Source organism: Numida meleagris, chromosome 2 (genome assembly GCF_002078875.1).
Source record: "Numida meleagris isolate 19003 breed g44 Domestic line chromosome 2, NumMel1.0, whole genome shotgun sequence".
Classification (NCBI taxonomy): Eukaryota; Metazoa; Chordata; class Aves; order Galliformes; family Numididae; genus Numida; species Numida meleagris.
This window is the reverse complement of record NC_034410.1, coordinates 143819785-143835562: the sequence shown is the minus strand read 5'-3', so window position 1 is coordinate 143835562 and position 15778 is coordinate 143819785. Positions and strand designations below refer to the sequence as shown.

Sequence of the window (15778 nt, the reverse complement as noted above, 5' to 3'; positions counted from 1 at the left end):
GCGGTGTCTTGTGTTCTCAAGAGGTTCTCAAATGGTTTCTTCCACTGGATAGTATGAAGTGATGAAAAGCATAAAGCTGAATTGCTACAGAATCAGTCTTCGTTGTAGAGGTTTGAGCCGTTTTTTCTTCTGCAGACAATATTTTATGAAGTCTTCTCTTTTCATGAGGAATTGCTAAAGTGTACCAACTGATTTAGCAGGCATCGTGCCTTATTGCACTGCTCTTATTTGTGTGCGATGCGGAGGAGTATCATCTCAAAAAGCTGTAATTGGAAGAATTTTTATGGTCAGCCTACATTAAACTGCCATTCCATCACTTGAATAAGAATCACTTTGTTCTTCGTTTCTCTGTATGTAACAGAGGCTGTAATTACCGGCTTTGGAAAACACTTGAGCCACAATAGGCTTAAGTCAAACTTTTTACAGGTCATTGGTTTTTGTAATGGGGCCATTGCCATGCAATGGGACAACGTGACTATTGTCATGCACTGTTCCTCCCTAGTGCTTAAGTGCCTCTTATCTGATGTGCGTTTCTGGCTTTCATAAAAATAGGGATAACACGAGGGTAACTAAAACTGTTGTAAAGTGAATCAAAAATTAAAAGCCTACGCAGCTGAATGTTTTGTAATAAAGGGCTGGGATGATATAACCATTCAGTATCCAAAAACTAGGATAGTTTAAAGTCAAATAGTAGCAAAAGCCAAATATTTTCATCGGTGATAATGCATAGCCAAAATACCTTCCTGCTTCCCTTAGCTGTTCAGGCATGTCTAGCTCCTAATCTCCTGGAAGCATGCTCTCATTATCACTAATTCTAACTTATTCTTAGCGTTTGGCATTCTGGAAAGACCGTAAACACTCACTGTTTCTGTGCTACTTGTACAGCTGTTCAGAAGAACTTGTGCTATGTAAGGCCCCCTCTGGGCAATATTCAGTAAGTAGTATTTGAAAGGGGTAAGTCCAATTGCTTGCTTCACCCTCCTGTTCTGATGTTCAGAAGTAGGGTTGCTTCCAACCAGTGGTGCAACCTCACAACAGAGAGAATTCTGTTTTAGCCTCTTTGTAGAAATGCAGAGTTGTTACTTCTGTGCTTTTTAAGAAAAGTTCACCAGTGTAATACTGTATACCTTGCCCATGAGATTCAAAAGATCAGCAATTGAAGAAATAAGGAAGACAAGTGTGTATGTGGACTTCAGTGATATCAATGGACACCAGTGGGCATTTGGAGTGCTGTTGAAAACTGAAGCAAGTATCTGGCTGGATGCCTTGTGCTAATTAAAGACATCGATTTTCTTTTATTCCCCACTCAAATGATATTTCCTCATTATCAATTCTGTTAATATTGCAACGAGGAATTGGTGCCAACTCCAGAGGGAGTTGCTGAGTAGTGAGGGTTATGCAAGAGAGTTGCAAGAAAATTGGGTTAAACACAGCCATTAAGTTATGTCAGGACTTATCCCATGGAATTTTGGAAAGGATGCCATATTGAATATTGCAAGACTAGGGGACTGCAAGACATCTTACTGAAGTTGAATTACTGCTTGACAGTAAACAGTTCAGCTGCTTGTCAGTAGTCTTGAAGAAAACTTTTCTTCATCTTTTTATCCCGAGGTGCAGTGCATCCTGAGTAACAGGCACATATTTTTGGGGCACTTTGCAAGAGTGATTTAAAAGTCTGTGAGACAGCCCTCACTAACAGCAGCTGTACATGAAGTAAGCCCTTGTTTCAGCCAGTCTAGGATGTGTATACTTACTAATTGATTTTTTTGCTGAGATATTCTTGCCTCCTGTTCAGCAGGCTGAAGGATGTCATATTGTTTCATTTCGTATAGCTCTTGTAGTTAATGTCTTCTGTGAATGACCTCTTTGTGCTTCCCCTGAACGTATGATCTCCTTAGAACATAGGTACAATTGAAGTAAATTTTTTGTACACATGCAGCTTGCATTGCTAATCTGGTTTTGACTTTGGTCTCTGTTATTTTTTTTCATTTTGACCTTTTGGTGTATTTCTAAAATATGTGACTGTGTGTTAGGAAAGAGACTGTAAATTTCTGCTTTGTACTGAACTAAGACCTTGAGTTAGTAACTGTTAAGGCAGCATTCAACTGGAAAGAAAATGGTCAGGAGTTGTCAGTTTCAGACTATTCTTCTTCAATTTTGTATTGATACAATGAAATAGTCCGTTTGTTAGTTTGGACTAAAATGAATATCAAGAACTTATTGTTGAAATGCGTTTAATGTGTCTGGCCAGGATGCTTAGTACTTTGACCTGGAGGCCTTTAGTGCTTCTGACCACAATTAGTGTACTTGAAAATAAATGTCTGTATGAGGTGTGGTGATCAGGAGGCATCCAGAGAAGAGATGACAAGGGATAAGCTTTCCTGGACATGTAGTTATAGAAAGTGTTAACTAGAAAAGTGAATTTAGCTGGAAGGAGCAGAGAATTACAGCTTTTTTCCTCTTTCTTTTGAACATCAGCATTAACTGAAAGAAAAACAAGAAAAATAAGCTCAACAGGAAATAAACAGGGAGGTTCTATTGTGAGTTATGGAAATGGCTGAAATACATTGACTGTTTCTGAATGCAAACATGAATGTTATAGGAAGAAATACCCTTTCTCCTCTCTTTCTCTGTTTATACCCAATTTGAAATCAGAAAACTAACAGCTTCCTCAGATTTCTTTCTTAAATTTGTAGAGGTGCGGAAATAGATACCTACTGGTAGTTTTTATTCTATCCAGTCTTCTGGGAATGGGGCTGTGCCATGGGACCCTCAGCAAGTAGAATATATTGACTGTTTTCTTAGGAGAAATGGGGTTTTATAAGTATCCCTAAGACAAGGAGTCATCCATTTGTCCCAAAATTTTTGATACATAAATACAAAAAAAGAAACCCAGCAACAACAAAACATACCAGGAGATGGTGTATCAAAAGAGTCAGCAGTGTGGAAAACGTGGTGCAGACCCCTGAAAATACAAGCTTTATAATGGGGAAAATACTTAAAATTGTACCTTATTTTCTCAATTTCTATGAGGTTGAAATAGACAAGTTAATATTTGCAAGGTGAGCTACAACAGGATTTAATGCAAACCATGAAAATGGATTGGGCTTTAAATTCATGACATGTTTACTGTCTGATGTGAGAGACGTTATGGATAACTAAGGAAGGAAGGGTGGGAGGAATTCTTAATTTAGCCTTCGCCAGAGACCTGGGGAGATAGTTTTAATGGAAATTCTTGTTTGTCATTTTGTGTCCTCTCACTGGGCACCATGGAGAGGAGCCTCGCTTCATCTTCATTATTCCCTCCTTATCAGGTATTTATACACATGGATGAGATCCCCTGGAGCCCTGTCTTCTAGAAATTGTCATAGATCTGGATGTCTTCAAGCCTGAGATGGGGATCATCTCAGCAACATTGTAAAAATTTGTAAAGGTTCAGATGAAGTCATAGTGTCGATAATTATAGCTTGGTGCCCTGTCAGACAGACTTGTTGGCATCATGTTGATGGCCGTCTGCCAACTCTTGAGTAACTTATTTTTCATATATTATCAATTTGCTAATGTTGAAGACATTTTTGACATTGAAAAGATTGACTCTATGGGACTACTTAACACTTTATTATTAATTGATTTTAAATATTTGTTATGACTTTTTTGACTGTCTCATTAGTGGAAGAGATTTCATTTCTGAGTACGCAGAGCTGGTAGTGAAATATGACTTTGAACTTTGATTGTTTGTACTGCCAGAAGTCATAATATTGACTTTGTTTCCGATGCAGTCATCAGATGTGGGGAATATGCAGTGCTGGTAAGTTGTCAGCAGGAATTAAGTTGAGCAGTGAATGACTTGTGAACAGACTTTCAGAAGAAATGCAATTTGTTAACTCATAATTTTGTGGTTTTGAGAAAATAAAACAACTTTTAATATATTTCATTCAGATATCAGTAGTGAAAATGACTGCCATTCAAAACTGAATTGTAAAGAAAATAAAGCACAAACAAGGTCAGCAGTGCTTTCTTGCTGTGCAGTGTGGTTTTGATTGTTTTTCAACAATAATAATAATAAAGGCTCTTCTGACCTCACTTAAGTGTCTTCCATTTACATTCCTAAATCTCAGCTATTCTGCCAGATGATAGCATGTTATCAAAATGATAATGCACACTGTGATTTGGTAACAACTACAGCATCTCGGCAGAATCGCCTAATATTAGCAGGCCAGGATGGCTTTGCTCCACACCCCTTCCAAAGCATGGGATAAGTTGTTATAGTACTGAGAAATAATGTTTTGGGTTGTTGTTTTTTTTTATTATAAAGTGTGTGTGCATTGGGAGATTGATAGCTTTTAGTGGTGGAAGCCCAGAGGGAAAGCTAACACACAGCTTTGCATACAAACAGGCTTGACCATTGGGCTTGATGTGCCCCTGCTCTTTTTATCGTCACAGTGTCCAATAAAATCAGGCAGAATAAAGTCTGAATAAAGTAGCTCGTTTCTGCTCTGTGATAGCCTCCTGCTTGTCTGGATAATACCAAGAGGACTAAAGCTGATCTTTCTGTTCTGTGAGATTACAAACCTGGCTGGAATTTGGAAAAGCTCAAGTAAGCATCCTCGACTTGTCACCTTAGCTCTCTTAGGATTTTAAAATAACCAAGCAGATCTTATGAAATAGTTGTTGATCTCTCCTTACATGGAACTCAGTTATGTTTTAGAAAATTTTGGCCAAGGGCAAAGCTTTACAGTCACATAATAAACTCAAAACCAGGGGCTGGTTTTAATGGTTAATTTAATAGATCCATAACCAAAGATATGGCATATGTTTCTGTAACTTAAGAGCTATAGAATTTATTGCCTTTCTGTTACCTTATAAAGGAAGCATTGGGATTTTTAAAAGTTATAAGTTGTAAAGAACCCAAATATGATGAAATTTTTATGGAAAAGTGCTGGTCTGAATTGTAGTAGGAGATTGTTTTACCTTTAAACACTTCTGTCCTGTGAGGTGTTGTGAATGCTGACCATACCCTGTACCTGGGCTGGTCAGTCCCCAGTGCTGGATTCCAGATTTTCTCTTCAGTATGGTGCATAGGAAGATATTCCCTCCATAATAAGTGGTTTCCCTATCCACTGAAATTATGTTAAGAGCACTTCTGTGTGTAAAACTGATGTCTTTCATCACTTCTCTGTTTGCTGCTCCCAAGGGATGTAGGCTGTCCGTAATAAGTCTGTGGTTAGGCACTCAAAATGCTTGTTTCTGCTTTTCCTTGTAGCTTTTCTCCCTTTTTCTGCCAAACAAAATCTGCTGAATTTCTGTTAAGTTGATGACACGCTACACATAAACATTAAAACAGGTGTTCTTCTTGTTCCCCGTGACAAAAAAAAAAAAAAATCCTCTTATTGCTTTGGTTCGCCGAGTTTTTTCTGCTGTTTGTTGTGGGTAAGTGTGACATAACACTCCGCGTTTTTACTGGTGACTTTGAGGTAGAATAGTAGGTTTTAAAGGAAGCAGAACTTTATGGCAAAAGGTTAGAAGTGGCCCAAGTCGAGCTGAAAACTGCCATTTAATTCTTAGTAGTTAGACTACTGAGAGCAGTTAGGACTTTGTCCAAGGGAGTTGTCCGAAGGCAGCTCCCCTGCCTCCTCTTTTGGAGTTTTACGGCGTGATTTTACATGACGGGAGAGGAGCCTTGGGGAAGGTCATGATGTATTGGTCTCAGTCTGCCAAGGGGAGGATTGTTAGACGTGCTTCAACTTTTAAGGTTTTTATGAAAGCAGCTTGCAAGCTCCTTCCGTGAGGATAAACCAAGAGATTTTGCCCAGCGGTTTCAGATCTGTGTTTGTTGGTGTAGGCTGGACAGAAGGAAGGATTTTTAAATGGGTGTAGCAGTTACTTGAGTGCGCTTCAATTTCATCGCTCCCTGTTCCCAGAGTTGGCAGTGGGCAGGTACAGGGGGAATTCCCTCGAGGGTCAGGCATGGGAAATATTTGGGAGAAGTGTCCTGTGCTTGTTGGCCTATGCTTACCTTCCCTGAGGGCTCGCATCAGGGGCCTTTGTCTGACCCAGTAGTGTCAACTTGAAGTTTGTACAGCTCTGGATGAGTGTGATTCCCCCGTTTATTGAAAAGGCACAGACACACTGTGCAAATGGTCTGTTGGTTTCCTCATATCTTGTGCTGTGGCTAGGAATTAGACACTTAACATAGTTGTTAGACTTTAAGTCCTGTTGTAGCCTCTAGCGAATGCTGTTATCTACAGTCTGAAGATGTCAAGCCTTGATAAGTGCTGGATTCCTGCTAGCTAAACCCTGGCTGTGCTTCAGAACTGATGGTGAGCTGATGCAGTTGCCAAGCTGCTGGTGGAGAGAAAGGAAGGAGTCTCCCTTCTTGCTCTTGTGCACCATCTTTGGCTTCTCTTATCTAACATTTGTGTTGAGTCTATCCAAGGCTGAGGCGTAACACTAACCCTACCCAGAAAATGATTACTTTTTCTCTAAAATGTTCTTAAACAGTTTTGTAGGGGGGCCAGAAGAGCAGTGAGTGGTGGCAGTAAGGGAGTTTCCTCTGCCTTGCAGTAATACTCAGATACGCTCAGATATTCAACAGCAGTAGAGTCTAAAACAGTTTCACTCTCTTCTCCTTCTGACCCTTTCCCAAGCCAGCTTTACTACCACAGAGGCCTTCGCTCTACCATGCCCAAAAGATCAAGCTTGTTGTTGTTTTTTAGCATTGCTAGGTTTTGTAAACTGCCACCCTGCTGTGTTCACTCACTAGAAGGAGGAGGCACAGAATTTCTTGGTGTGCTTGTGCAGCCCTGGCAGCTCAGCTCATTGATCTTTGTTGTTTGCAGCTAGCAGACTAGGATGATTCCTAAGGCTGTATCAGCCAAGGGAAGATGTATTGTTTTCTCTTTTTGTCTCTTGTTCAGTATTGATTTCTCAGATACCATTTGCTCATTGTTGACAAATCTGCAGCAGTAGCCAGGAGGCAATTTTTTGCTTCTTTGAGGTGCAGGTTCATACTGTTGGCCGTGTCTTTTGCCACTAGACATGGAAATCACTTGGAAACAGAATATAAAAAGACAGTGGCGTAGCAGTTCGTAGAATTGTAGAATGGCTTGAGTTGGAAGGGACCTTGAAGTTCATCCAGTTCCAACACCCTGCGATGGGCAGGGTTGCCACCCACCAGCTCAGGCTGCCTAGGGCCCCATCCAGCCTGGCCATGAACACCTCCAGGGATGGGTCATCCACAGCTTCTCTGGGCGGCATGTCCCAGTGCCTCACTGCTCTCCCAGTTGCTGGGAGGATGTTCAGTGATGTTCTTTATGGTGCCTCACTGAAGGATGAATTTAACTCTGGATGGTCTGAGTTGCACTGTGTCCCAAAATAGTGGAAAATGACTGATTTTCTGTGGTCCTGGCATTAAACTGGAGAGGCTGCTGGCGGTGTGCGTTGCCATCATACAGATTCAGATTTGTGACTTGGGTGTCAGGATTTCCCAGTGCCAACCTTTGGGCTTCTGTAAGGCTAACCTTGTGTGAGCAGTCTTGGCGATGAGAGCCCCTGGTAAAACTGGAAGGCAGCATCTGCTCTTTAAAGGAGAATGGCTGGATTAAGATACAGAAAGCAAAGAAGTCCTGCCTAAGATACCAGTTGTGCTGTTCACACCAGCCTGATGTGCTCTGAAGGGCTCACCGTTTCTTTGGTACTAATCTGGATAGATTTGGTTTTAGTCAACTTTTTTAGTAGGGAACTCCAAATGAGCAATTAAATGGATCATGTAGAATTTGCAGTAAATGTTTTGTCTGAATCAATGTAAGACTTGGACATGATGAAAATTAATTTTCTGCTTCTCTTTTCTAGAATATGACAGATACCTAGCATCTAGCAAAACCATGGCAGCAGCTTACCTTGATCCAAACTTGAATCATACACCAAGCTCAAGTGCAAAGACGCACCTCGGTACTGGGATGGAGCGTTCCCCAGGGGCCATGGAGCGAGTCCTAAAGGTTTTTCACTACTTCGAAAACAGCAGTGAGCCGACAACGTGGGCCAGCATTATCCGACATGGAGATGCTACTGATGTTCGAGTAAGTCTGGTTTTAGCATTCTCATGCCGTCTTTAGGTTAAATGCGAACTTCACACTCAAAAGGTAAAATCTAGAAGCTAAGAAACAGAGGAGTTTCACCCTTTATTTTCGAAGAATCTTCACCTGTTGCATGTTTTGAGTAATTTTCGGAAAAGGCTTTAACTGGTACCAACTTTCCTTTGGGGATGGAGGGGGAGAGGTGTGGAAATTGATGTATGATTGTTTACTGCCTTAAAGAAATATGAGAACTCTTCCCATTTTGCAGAACAGAAACGTGAAATTTCTAGAACTGGTTATCAGTTTAAATACCACTACTGACTTATGTCATTTGACATTTACCACTTTATATTCCCCAAAATTCTGTGTGATGATGGGAGGAAATACAGGAGAGTTATTAAATGACTTTCTTCTTGTTCTTTATTTAAAAAAAGTAAAAAAGTAAACACTTGTTTAAAATGTTTAAGATATGTTTGTTGTTGTTGTTTTTTCTAATTCTTGCTTGGAAAGTATTTCCTTCCAATGTGGGAAAACAAAAAATTTTACAACAAAGCCTTTCTTCCCTCTGGTCTTGCCCTCCTCGCTCCGGTAGTCACCTGCTGGTTTTATTTGTGCAGTGCAGTCCTTCAGCTAACCTATGCAAAAAAAAGAAGATTAGGAATTGTTTTAATAATTACTTTAGATATATATTATCTTTGATATATGTGTAAGCATACATATGCATGAAAATATTGTGTTTGTTTTGGAGAGGGTTAAACAGCTCTGTGTAGAATGTGCGGAATAGTAATCTGAAGCTGAGACCTTTACTTAACATTTGGTACACTTACCTTCTGAGGCCTTGTGATTCTTAAATGAAATGAACTCTGTTTAGCATGTCAAGTGCTGTTAAAGCTTAATTATTCACTTATTATCAGTCGTAGTCCAAGAGCAGAGTCTTGCCTTGTAGTAGGTGGTGTAAAGGATTGGTTTTGTTTTGCAAGGCTCTTGCTGTGGAAGTGGATTGCCACCTGCTCATTCCTTCCAGTATTTATATTCTCTGTACAGTACTTTAAATTCCAGTGGTGAATTTTGAATGCTTTCTTTTCCTTTTCTACTACTTTCTAGCATCTCTGTGTATGAAAAGACCTGAGAGCATTCCTAGGTGGAGTAGATCTTGCTAAAGTGATTGCAGACTTGTGAAATTCAAGGATTTTCCTTGGTGATTGTCCGAAAATCTGCCTCTTGTCAATTTAATCAGCTTATCTCTCTGTATAGGGATAAGTTGGTAGCTGGATAAATTAGACGTACACAAGTAGGAATCATTGTCATCAGTAACTTACACTTATTTTACACGAAACAGGGTTTTTTGAGTGCCACATCACATCTTAATTGCCTGACTTAAGTATGTCGGTTTGATGTATCCATTGTGATTGATTCATTTCATGAAATGTATTACTGTGTGCAAGAGAGGAAAATTATATTAATTTTTAACCTTACTTGAAAGTTTTGGCTGTGGATGTGAATCTAGGGTTCATTATATAGTATTTGAAATCCAGGTTGTCTTTCCAAAGAAACATGTAGAAACAAAAACAGATTACATCTCTGGTTTCTTCAACTCAAAAAATTCCTGCGGTTATGAGCCTTTAGACTGCAAAATTTATTCTCCCTGTAGGAAATCCAGTGCTGAGTTGAATTTGGAGAGCCACATAATCCTTATTTTAAGCAAGATCATGTCATATTTTATTTATTTAAAAAAATTAAAAGAACAGATAGGTAGCAGTTATGTAAGGCTTGCCTTCATTTTTGATTTTCATGTATGTATGTTTTTTTGAATGTTTGTTTCTAAAATTAATAATATTTCTGTACTGTTCTCCTTTTCTAAGAAGAAAGTACAAGGACACTGGGCAAGCGATGAGTCACTGTTACCTTCACTCATTTTACAAAGGGATTGCCTTTTTATTTTGTCACTGTGGAAATGAGCAGGTACTTGTAATAGTGGCTTAGCACTGGTGGATTACAATGTCCTGGCATTTATTTTAGAAACAGTAAATGGCTGTTGGAGTATAAGCCTACATTCCATTGAAATGACTGCTGTTAGACCAAGTTGAATAATCTAAGATGAAAACAGCCTTGAAGGGTTTTATGCCTTACTTTTTTCCTTCTCCTCTTGTGATGGCGATTGACTGCAGTAGAGCTTCCATTTCTTCTGTGGGTTACAAACTGGAAGGAGGTTGATGCTGGGTTTGGCTCTTGGCTAGTTCCTGATGAACTCTTGAAAGTGTTCAGCAGTGAATGCCTTTGAGAAAACTGTGCAACTAAAAGGGAAAGAAGTGTTTTGAAAAATTCTCCCTGATTATCATGGCTTCTGGAATGATAGCCAAGGAACCCTTCCAGCCTTGAAAGGAAGGCAGGCTTGGACTGGAATCTCCAGAGCAGCCAATTTCAAGGTATTTCTGCTGATAAAGCAGAGGACTTTGTGGTATGTGCTAACACTGAGGAAAAGTAAGCGTGGAAATTTCTTTCCTGATTTTTAGTGTTTCCCTAACATAATATCTTCTGTTTCAAGCCAAACTGTATTTGCCTTTGTCAGTGGAAAGGATGTGTTTGGTTAAAGAAGTGAGGAAGAACCCTCTTCCCTTTCAAAAAACAAACAAAAAATTAAGATCTTCTGTGATATGTCAAGAGCAGAGGGGAAAACTTCTTTGATCATTAAAAGGGAAAACATTTATAATGAAAAGATTCACATTGTTAAGCTCAGACGAACATAATTTAGCTTTCTATAAGAGCCTCAGATTGCCCAGATTAAAGGTACAATTTCCTCACTATTTCTCTTGAAATGTCTTTAAACAAGACAACAGTGTGTGTATGTGGGTTTTGCCCTAAGGAGAGCTTCATGGCTGTGAACTTCAGTTTTTTCTGGATGGATTTAGATCCTCAAAGGCAGCTATTTCCTCTGAAGGATGAGTCCATACTCTCCAACGGATTGAAGAGCAGCTTTTCAATTCTTGGAAATGCTTTTTTGGATTTCAGAGAACTGACACTCTTTCTTTATGCTTTTTTTCCCTTGGTGTTAAACTGAAGACACGCTTCATTTCCAAAAGAAAAAAGAAGTTCTTTATGGATGTGCAAACATTGGCCACCTGCAGCAAGTGCTTGGCTATATTTGCTATGCAGAAAATGAAAGGTTGTTTATCTTGTTATTTATGTTGCGATGCGTTCTCTGTGTGCACATTCACAAAGTTGGATTTCCAGGGCATGCTCTGCCCTGTTCACAGCCCCAGCTTGGGCATGCAATGGGGTGAAAGCTGCTGGGATGGAATTTCTTTGGTCTCAAGTGCACCTGGAATGTAAACAGTGCCACTGCATCTTGAGCTGCAATTACAGGTAAATTGCCTTTCTGTTTCTAGAAGATGCTGTTGAAGCAGAGAAATAAATGCATTGTTGACATTTAGCAGATTGAGGGATGAGAGGAGTGGATTTTTATTAAACAAGCCTTTGAAAATCTTGTGTGATCTGGTCTAGATTGAAGGCTTTTTGGTCAAGTGCAGTTCTGCTTCATGCTCTGCATTTGCACTGAAAGGCATCTAGCTCAAATCTGTTCTATCTTTTCAACTTCTAGTCCTCAAAAGCTATCTTAGAGAGCATGGGTGATTGGAAGAGCTGTGTAGTTCCAGCCAGGTCCCTAACCTAAGTTTTTTAGGAGGGCTAAAGCACATTCTCTTGAGACTTCACTAAAGCAGTTAAGTGAGCTGCATTACTGTGTTAAGCATTGCTTGCTTTTTTTCCTGTTTACCTCTCCCATTCAATCCATACCCACCATTTCTACCATCCAAAACCATTTGCAATTTCCATGTCTACGTCTGTCCTATAGTGACTGTGTTTCATTCTTTTTGGCTAGCTGTTCTTGTGGTATTTCTCTTCCTATCAAGTCTGTATGAATGAAGACCTCGTAGTGTTTCTGCACTCTGCCTTCCTGGTGAGTTATACCCAGCACTAAAAGACAGCTGAGTGTTGGACAGTTCCTGGTGGTGGAATGGAGTCTCTTTTGCACAGGTCTACAGCTGAAGTGATTTCTTGGACATGCACTTCTGGCTGCAGTGCCAGCTTCCCTCTCCCTGTTCTCTCAAGCTACTATCTCAGTTGTGCTAGCACAGGTGTGTGAACGTTTGGCAAGCTTGACTGAAGTTAGAATTGATCATTCTTTCAGTGGCATTTGTAATCCAGGTCAGTTTTGCAGTCTTGTTAGCTGCTTCGTTTTGTAGGTGGACACAGCTAAGAAGACTGCAGGATGAAAGGAAATACCTGTTTATGCTGGCACTGCTCAGGTTTACAGAGTTACTGCACCACCAGGGAAAGAGCCTTATTTGTGAGGATTCTTCATCATCCACTGCAGCATGCCTGGTATCCAACCTCACCTCGAGAATGATACTGCTTATCTTGAGCTATAGGGCAAGGAGAGAATTAGAGGCATGTCAGCCTACCTTCAGTCCCTGAGAAGACTCGTTTCTAGCCATGGTTCATCTCTGTCCTGGGCATGCTGTACAACTGCTCTAATTTATCTACCTGTAAAGGAGACTGCTAATGTGTTATACAGTAGATCTTATCTACTAGGTTTCTCTTCTAAAAAAGATTCTTATGATAACACAGTAGGGGCCTAGAACATTGGCCACACAAAAGGTGTTGCATGTTCAGTGGGGTGTGTCTTTTGATAGTTGTACTAACTGACAGACAAAAATAGTTTTGGTCTTCAGGGTGGCTGCTTTACTTTTGCACAGTACTCTAGATATCCTTGGATGAAAGACACGCACAAAACAACGCTTTAAAAACAATATAAATAGCCCTTCGACATTTTGCTGAAAATACCTGGATCAACAGTTGGCCTTCAAATCTACAGCAGCTCTTGTTCTAGAATTCACCTATACAGGGTTGGATCCAGAGAGACTTAGGAATTTTCAAGTGAACTGAGGGTAAAGGGTAGCAAGTTCTGGATGTTAAGCTTCCAGAAAACTAAACATTTAAAACACTTTAGAAGTGCTAAAGTTTATTTATGAAGCTGTATCAGTGTGCAGTAGGATCTGAAGAGCGCTAATTCAGTCAAGGGGACTGGAAGGCATGACTCTACCAGCTTGCCATTTGTCAGCACGTGCTCAGAGATTCCCAGTGATCTGACACTTTGGATGAGTGGTCTGTGTATGGCTTAAGTGTGAGAGATGCTGAGGCACTTAGATTGCTCTGTTTTCTGAACTGATGATGTCCCTGGGTTTGCACAAAATGCTAGGAACCTGAAAAACATGTTTTTGGGCTAATTTGGTGATTTTATTTCAGTATCTACTTGTTCCCTGACAGAGTTCCTATTCACCTGAATTTTGTCCAACTCAACTTTGTCATGTGGTGTACAAACATTCACTGGATCAGTGCTGGAGAGATTGAGAGGAGGGGAAAAAAAAGTTAATGTGACAATGAGAAAAAAGGGATATGGCATTTGGGGTTCAAATGTCAGTCATAGAATCATCAGAGGACACCCAAACCTGGGTGTCGTGAAGGCATTCTGGACTCCATAGAATTTTTAAGTCTAACTTGGCCTAAACCTTTGCAGTTTACTTCTTTTCGGCTCTTGAAACTCTGGATATGTATGTGTCTTGTGGTCAACAGCTCGGTGTCCACGTGGAGACTAGTAATGAGTGGCATTCCTCAGGGATCGGTGTTGGGACTGGTGTTATTTAACGTCTTTGTAGGCGACATGGACAGTGGGATCGAGTGCACCCTCAGCAAGTTGGCAGATGACACCAAGCTGAGTGATTCACTTGACACGCTAGAGGAAAGGGATGCCATCCAGAGGGACTTGGACAGTCTTGAGAGATGGGCCCATGCCAACCTCATGGAATTCAACAAGGCCAAGCGCAAGGTCCTGTACCTGGGTCGGGGCAATCCCAAGCACAGATACAGGTTGGGCAGAGAACGGCTTGAGAGCAGCTCTAATGAGAAGGATTTGGGAGTGTTGATTGATGAGAAATTCAACATGATCTGGCAATGTGCGCTTGCAGCCCAGAGGGCCAACTGTATCCTGGATTGCATCAAGAGAAGTGTGACCAGCAGGGCGACGGAGGTGATTCTGCACCTCTACTCTGCTCTTGTGAGACCCCACATGGAATACTGTATCCGGTTCTGGAGTCCCCAACACAAGGAGATGGAGCTTTTGGAGTGGGTCCAGAGAAGGGCCACAAAGGTGATCAAAGGCCTGGGATATCTCCCCTTTGAGGGCAGGCTGAGAGAGCTGGGGCTTTTCAGCCTGGGGAAGAGAAGGCTCAGAGGAGACCTTATAGTGGCCTTCCAGCACCTGAAAGGGGCCTACAAGAAAGCTGGGGAGGGACTTTTTAGAAGGGGAGGCGATGACAGGATGAGGGGAAATGTTTTTAAACTGGAAGAGGCTAGATTTTAGGAAGAAATTCTTTACCGTGAGGGTGGTGACTCAATGGAACAGGTTGCTGAAGACAGGTTGTGAATGCCCCCTCCCTGGAAGCATTCAAGGCCAGGCTGGGTGGGGCTTTGAGCAACCTGGTCTAGAGGGAGGTGTCCCTGCCTATGGCAGGGGGGTTGGATCTAGATGATCTTAAAGGTCCCTTCCAACCCAAACTATTCTGTGATCTCATCAGAAATGATAATATTTGATATATAAATGGCACTTGACATATTTAAAGTACTTCACTAACAGTAACACTGTGTCCCTGTGTAGGAGGTGCTGCTTGAAGACTAGAAAAAGTCTTTTCTAGTGCAGAAGTCTTCCTTCCTTCTAAATAGGGAAATTAGGTTTGTAGTCACAGTGGGAGCATGTTATCCCAGCTTCAATTTATTCATAGTAGCACATCAGCCTTTTTAATTTACAAGCAAGCAGTTCATTTTCACTCATTTGCAGAATCACAGGGTAATGCTGATATATACTGAGAGAGCTTAGGGTATCATGGAGTGCTGGCATCCGTGGACAAAGGAAGTGCAGCTGATGTTGTCTGAGTTATGCAAGGCCTTTGACATAGTCCTGCACCACATCCTTATTTCTGAATTGGAGAGAGATGAATTTGAAGGCTGTACTATTAGGCGGATAAGTAATTGGTTAGATAGTCATAGCCAGAGGGTTGTTGTCAATGGCTCTGTGATCAGGTGGAGGCTGATCACGAATGGTGTCCTCCAGGAGTCCACCTTGGAACCGGTGCTCTTCAACATCTGTATCAGCAGCATAGACAGTGGCAATGAGTGTACCCTCAGCTAGTTTGCTGATGACATCTAGCTGAGCTGTGTAGTTGACACAGTAGGTTAGGAACACCATCCAGAGGGACTTGGACACGCTTAAAAAGTGCTCACATGATAATCTAATGAGGTTTAGCAAGGCCATAATGTGAGGTGTTGCACTTGAGTCAAGGGAACCCAGTTAAAAGTACAAACTGGGAGAAGAACTCACTGAGAGCAGCCCTGCAGAGAAGGACTTGGGCTGGTGGATGAAAAGCTGAACATGAGCCAGCAGTGTGCTCTTGCAGTCCAGAGGGCCAACAGTATCCTGGGCTGCATCAACAGAGGGGTGGCCAGCAGGGACAGGGAGGAGATTGTCCCCCTCTGCTCTGCCCTTATGAGGCCCCATCTGGAGTACTCTGTCCAGGCCTGGGGCCCCCAGTCAGGAACGATGCGGAGCTGTTGGAGCGGGTCCAGAGGAGGGTCACAGGATGCTCAGAGGG

General features: G+C 41.3%; 1 protein-coding gene across 6 annotated transcripts in view; it reads left to right on the top strand.

Moving 5' to 3' along the window:
- The window catches only part of PTK2 (protein tyrosine kinase 2), a 200127-nt gene that overhangs the window by 74394 nt on the left and 109955 nt on the right, over positions 1–15778 (top strand). For 5 of the 6 annotated variants that reach the window (XM_021387146.1, XM_021387147.1, XM_021387145.1 and 2 more), the window contains one exon: positions 7852–8078. In XM_021387146.1, the coding sequence (XP_021242821.1) occupies positions 7884–8078 (195 nt within the window). In that variant the 5' untranslated portion in view covers positions 7852–7883. Of the gene's footprint in view, positions 1–7851; positions 8079–15778 lie in introns of those variants that run through there. The other variant, XM_021387148.1, reaches the window with a different exon arrangement.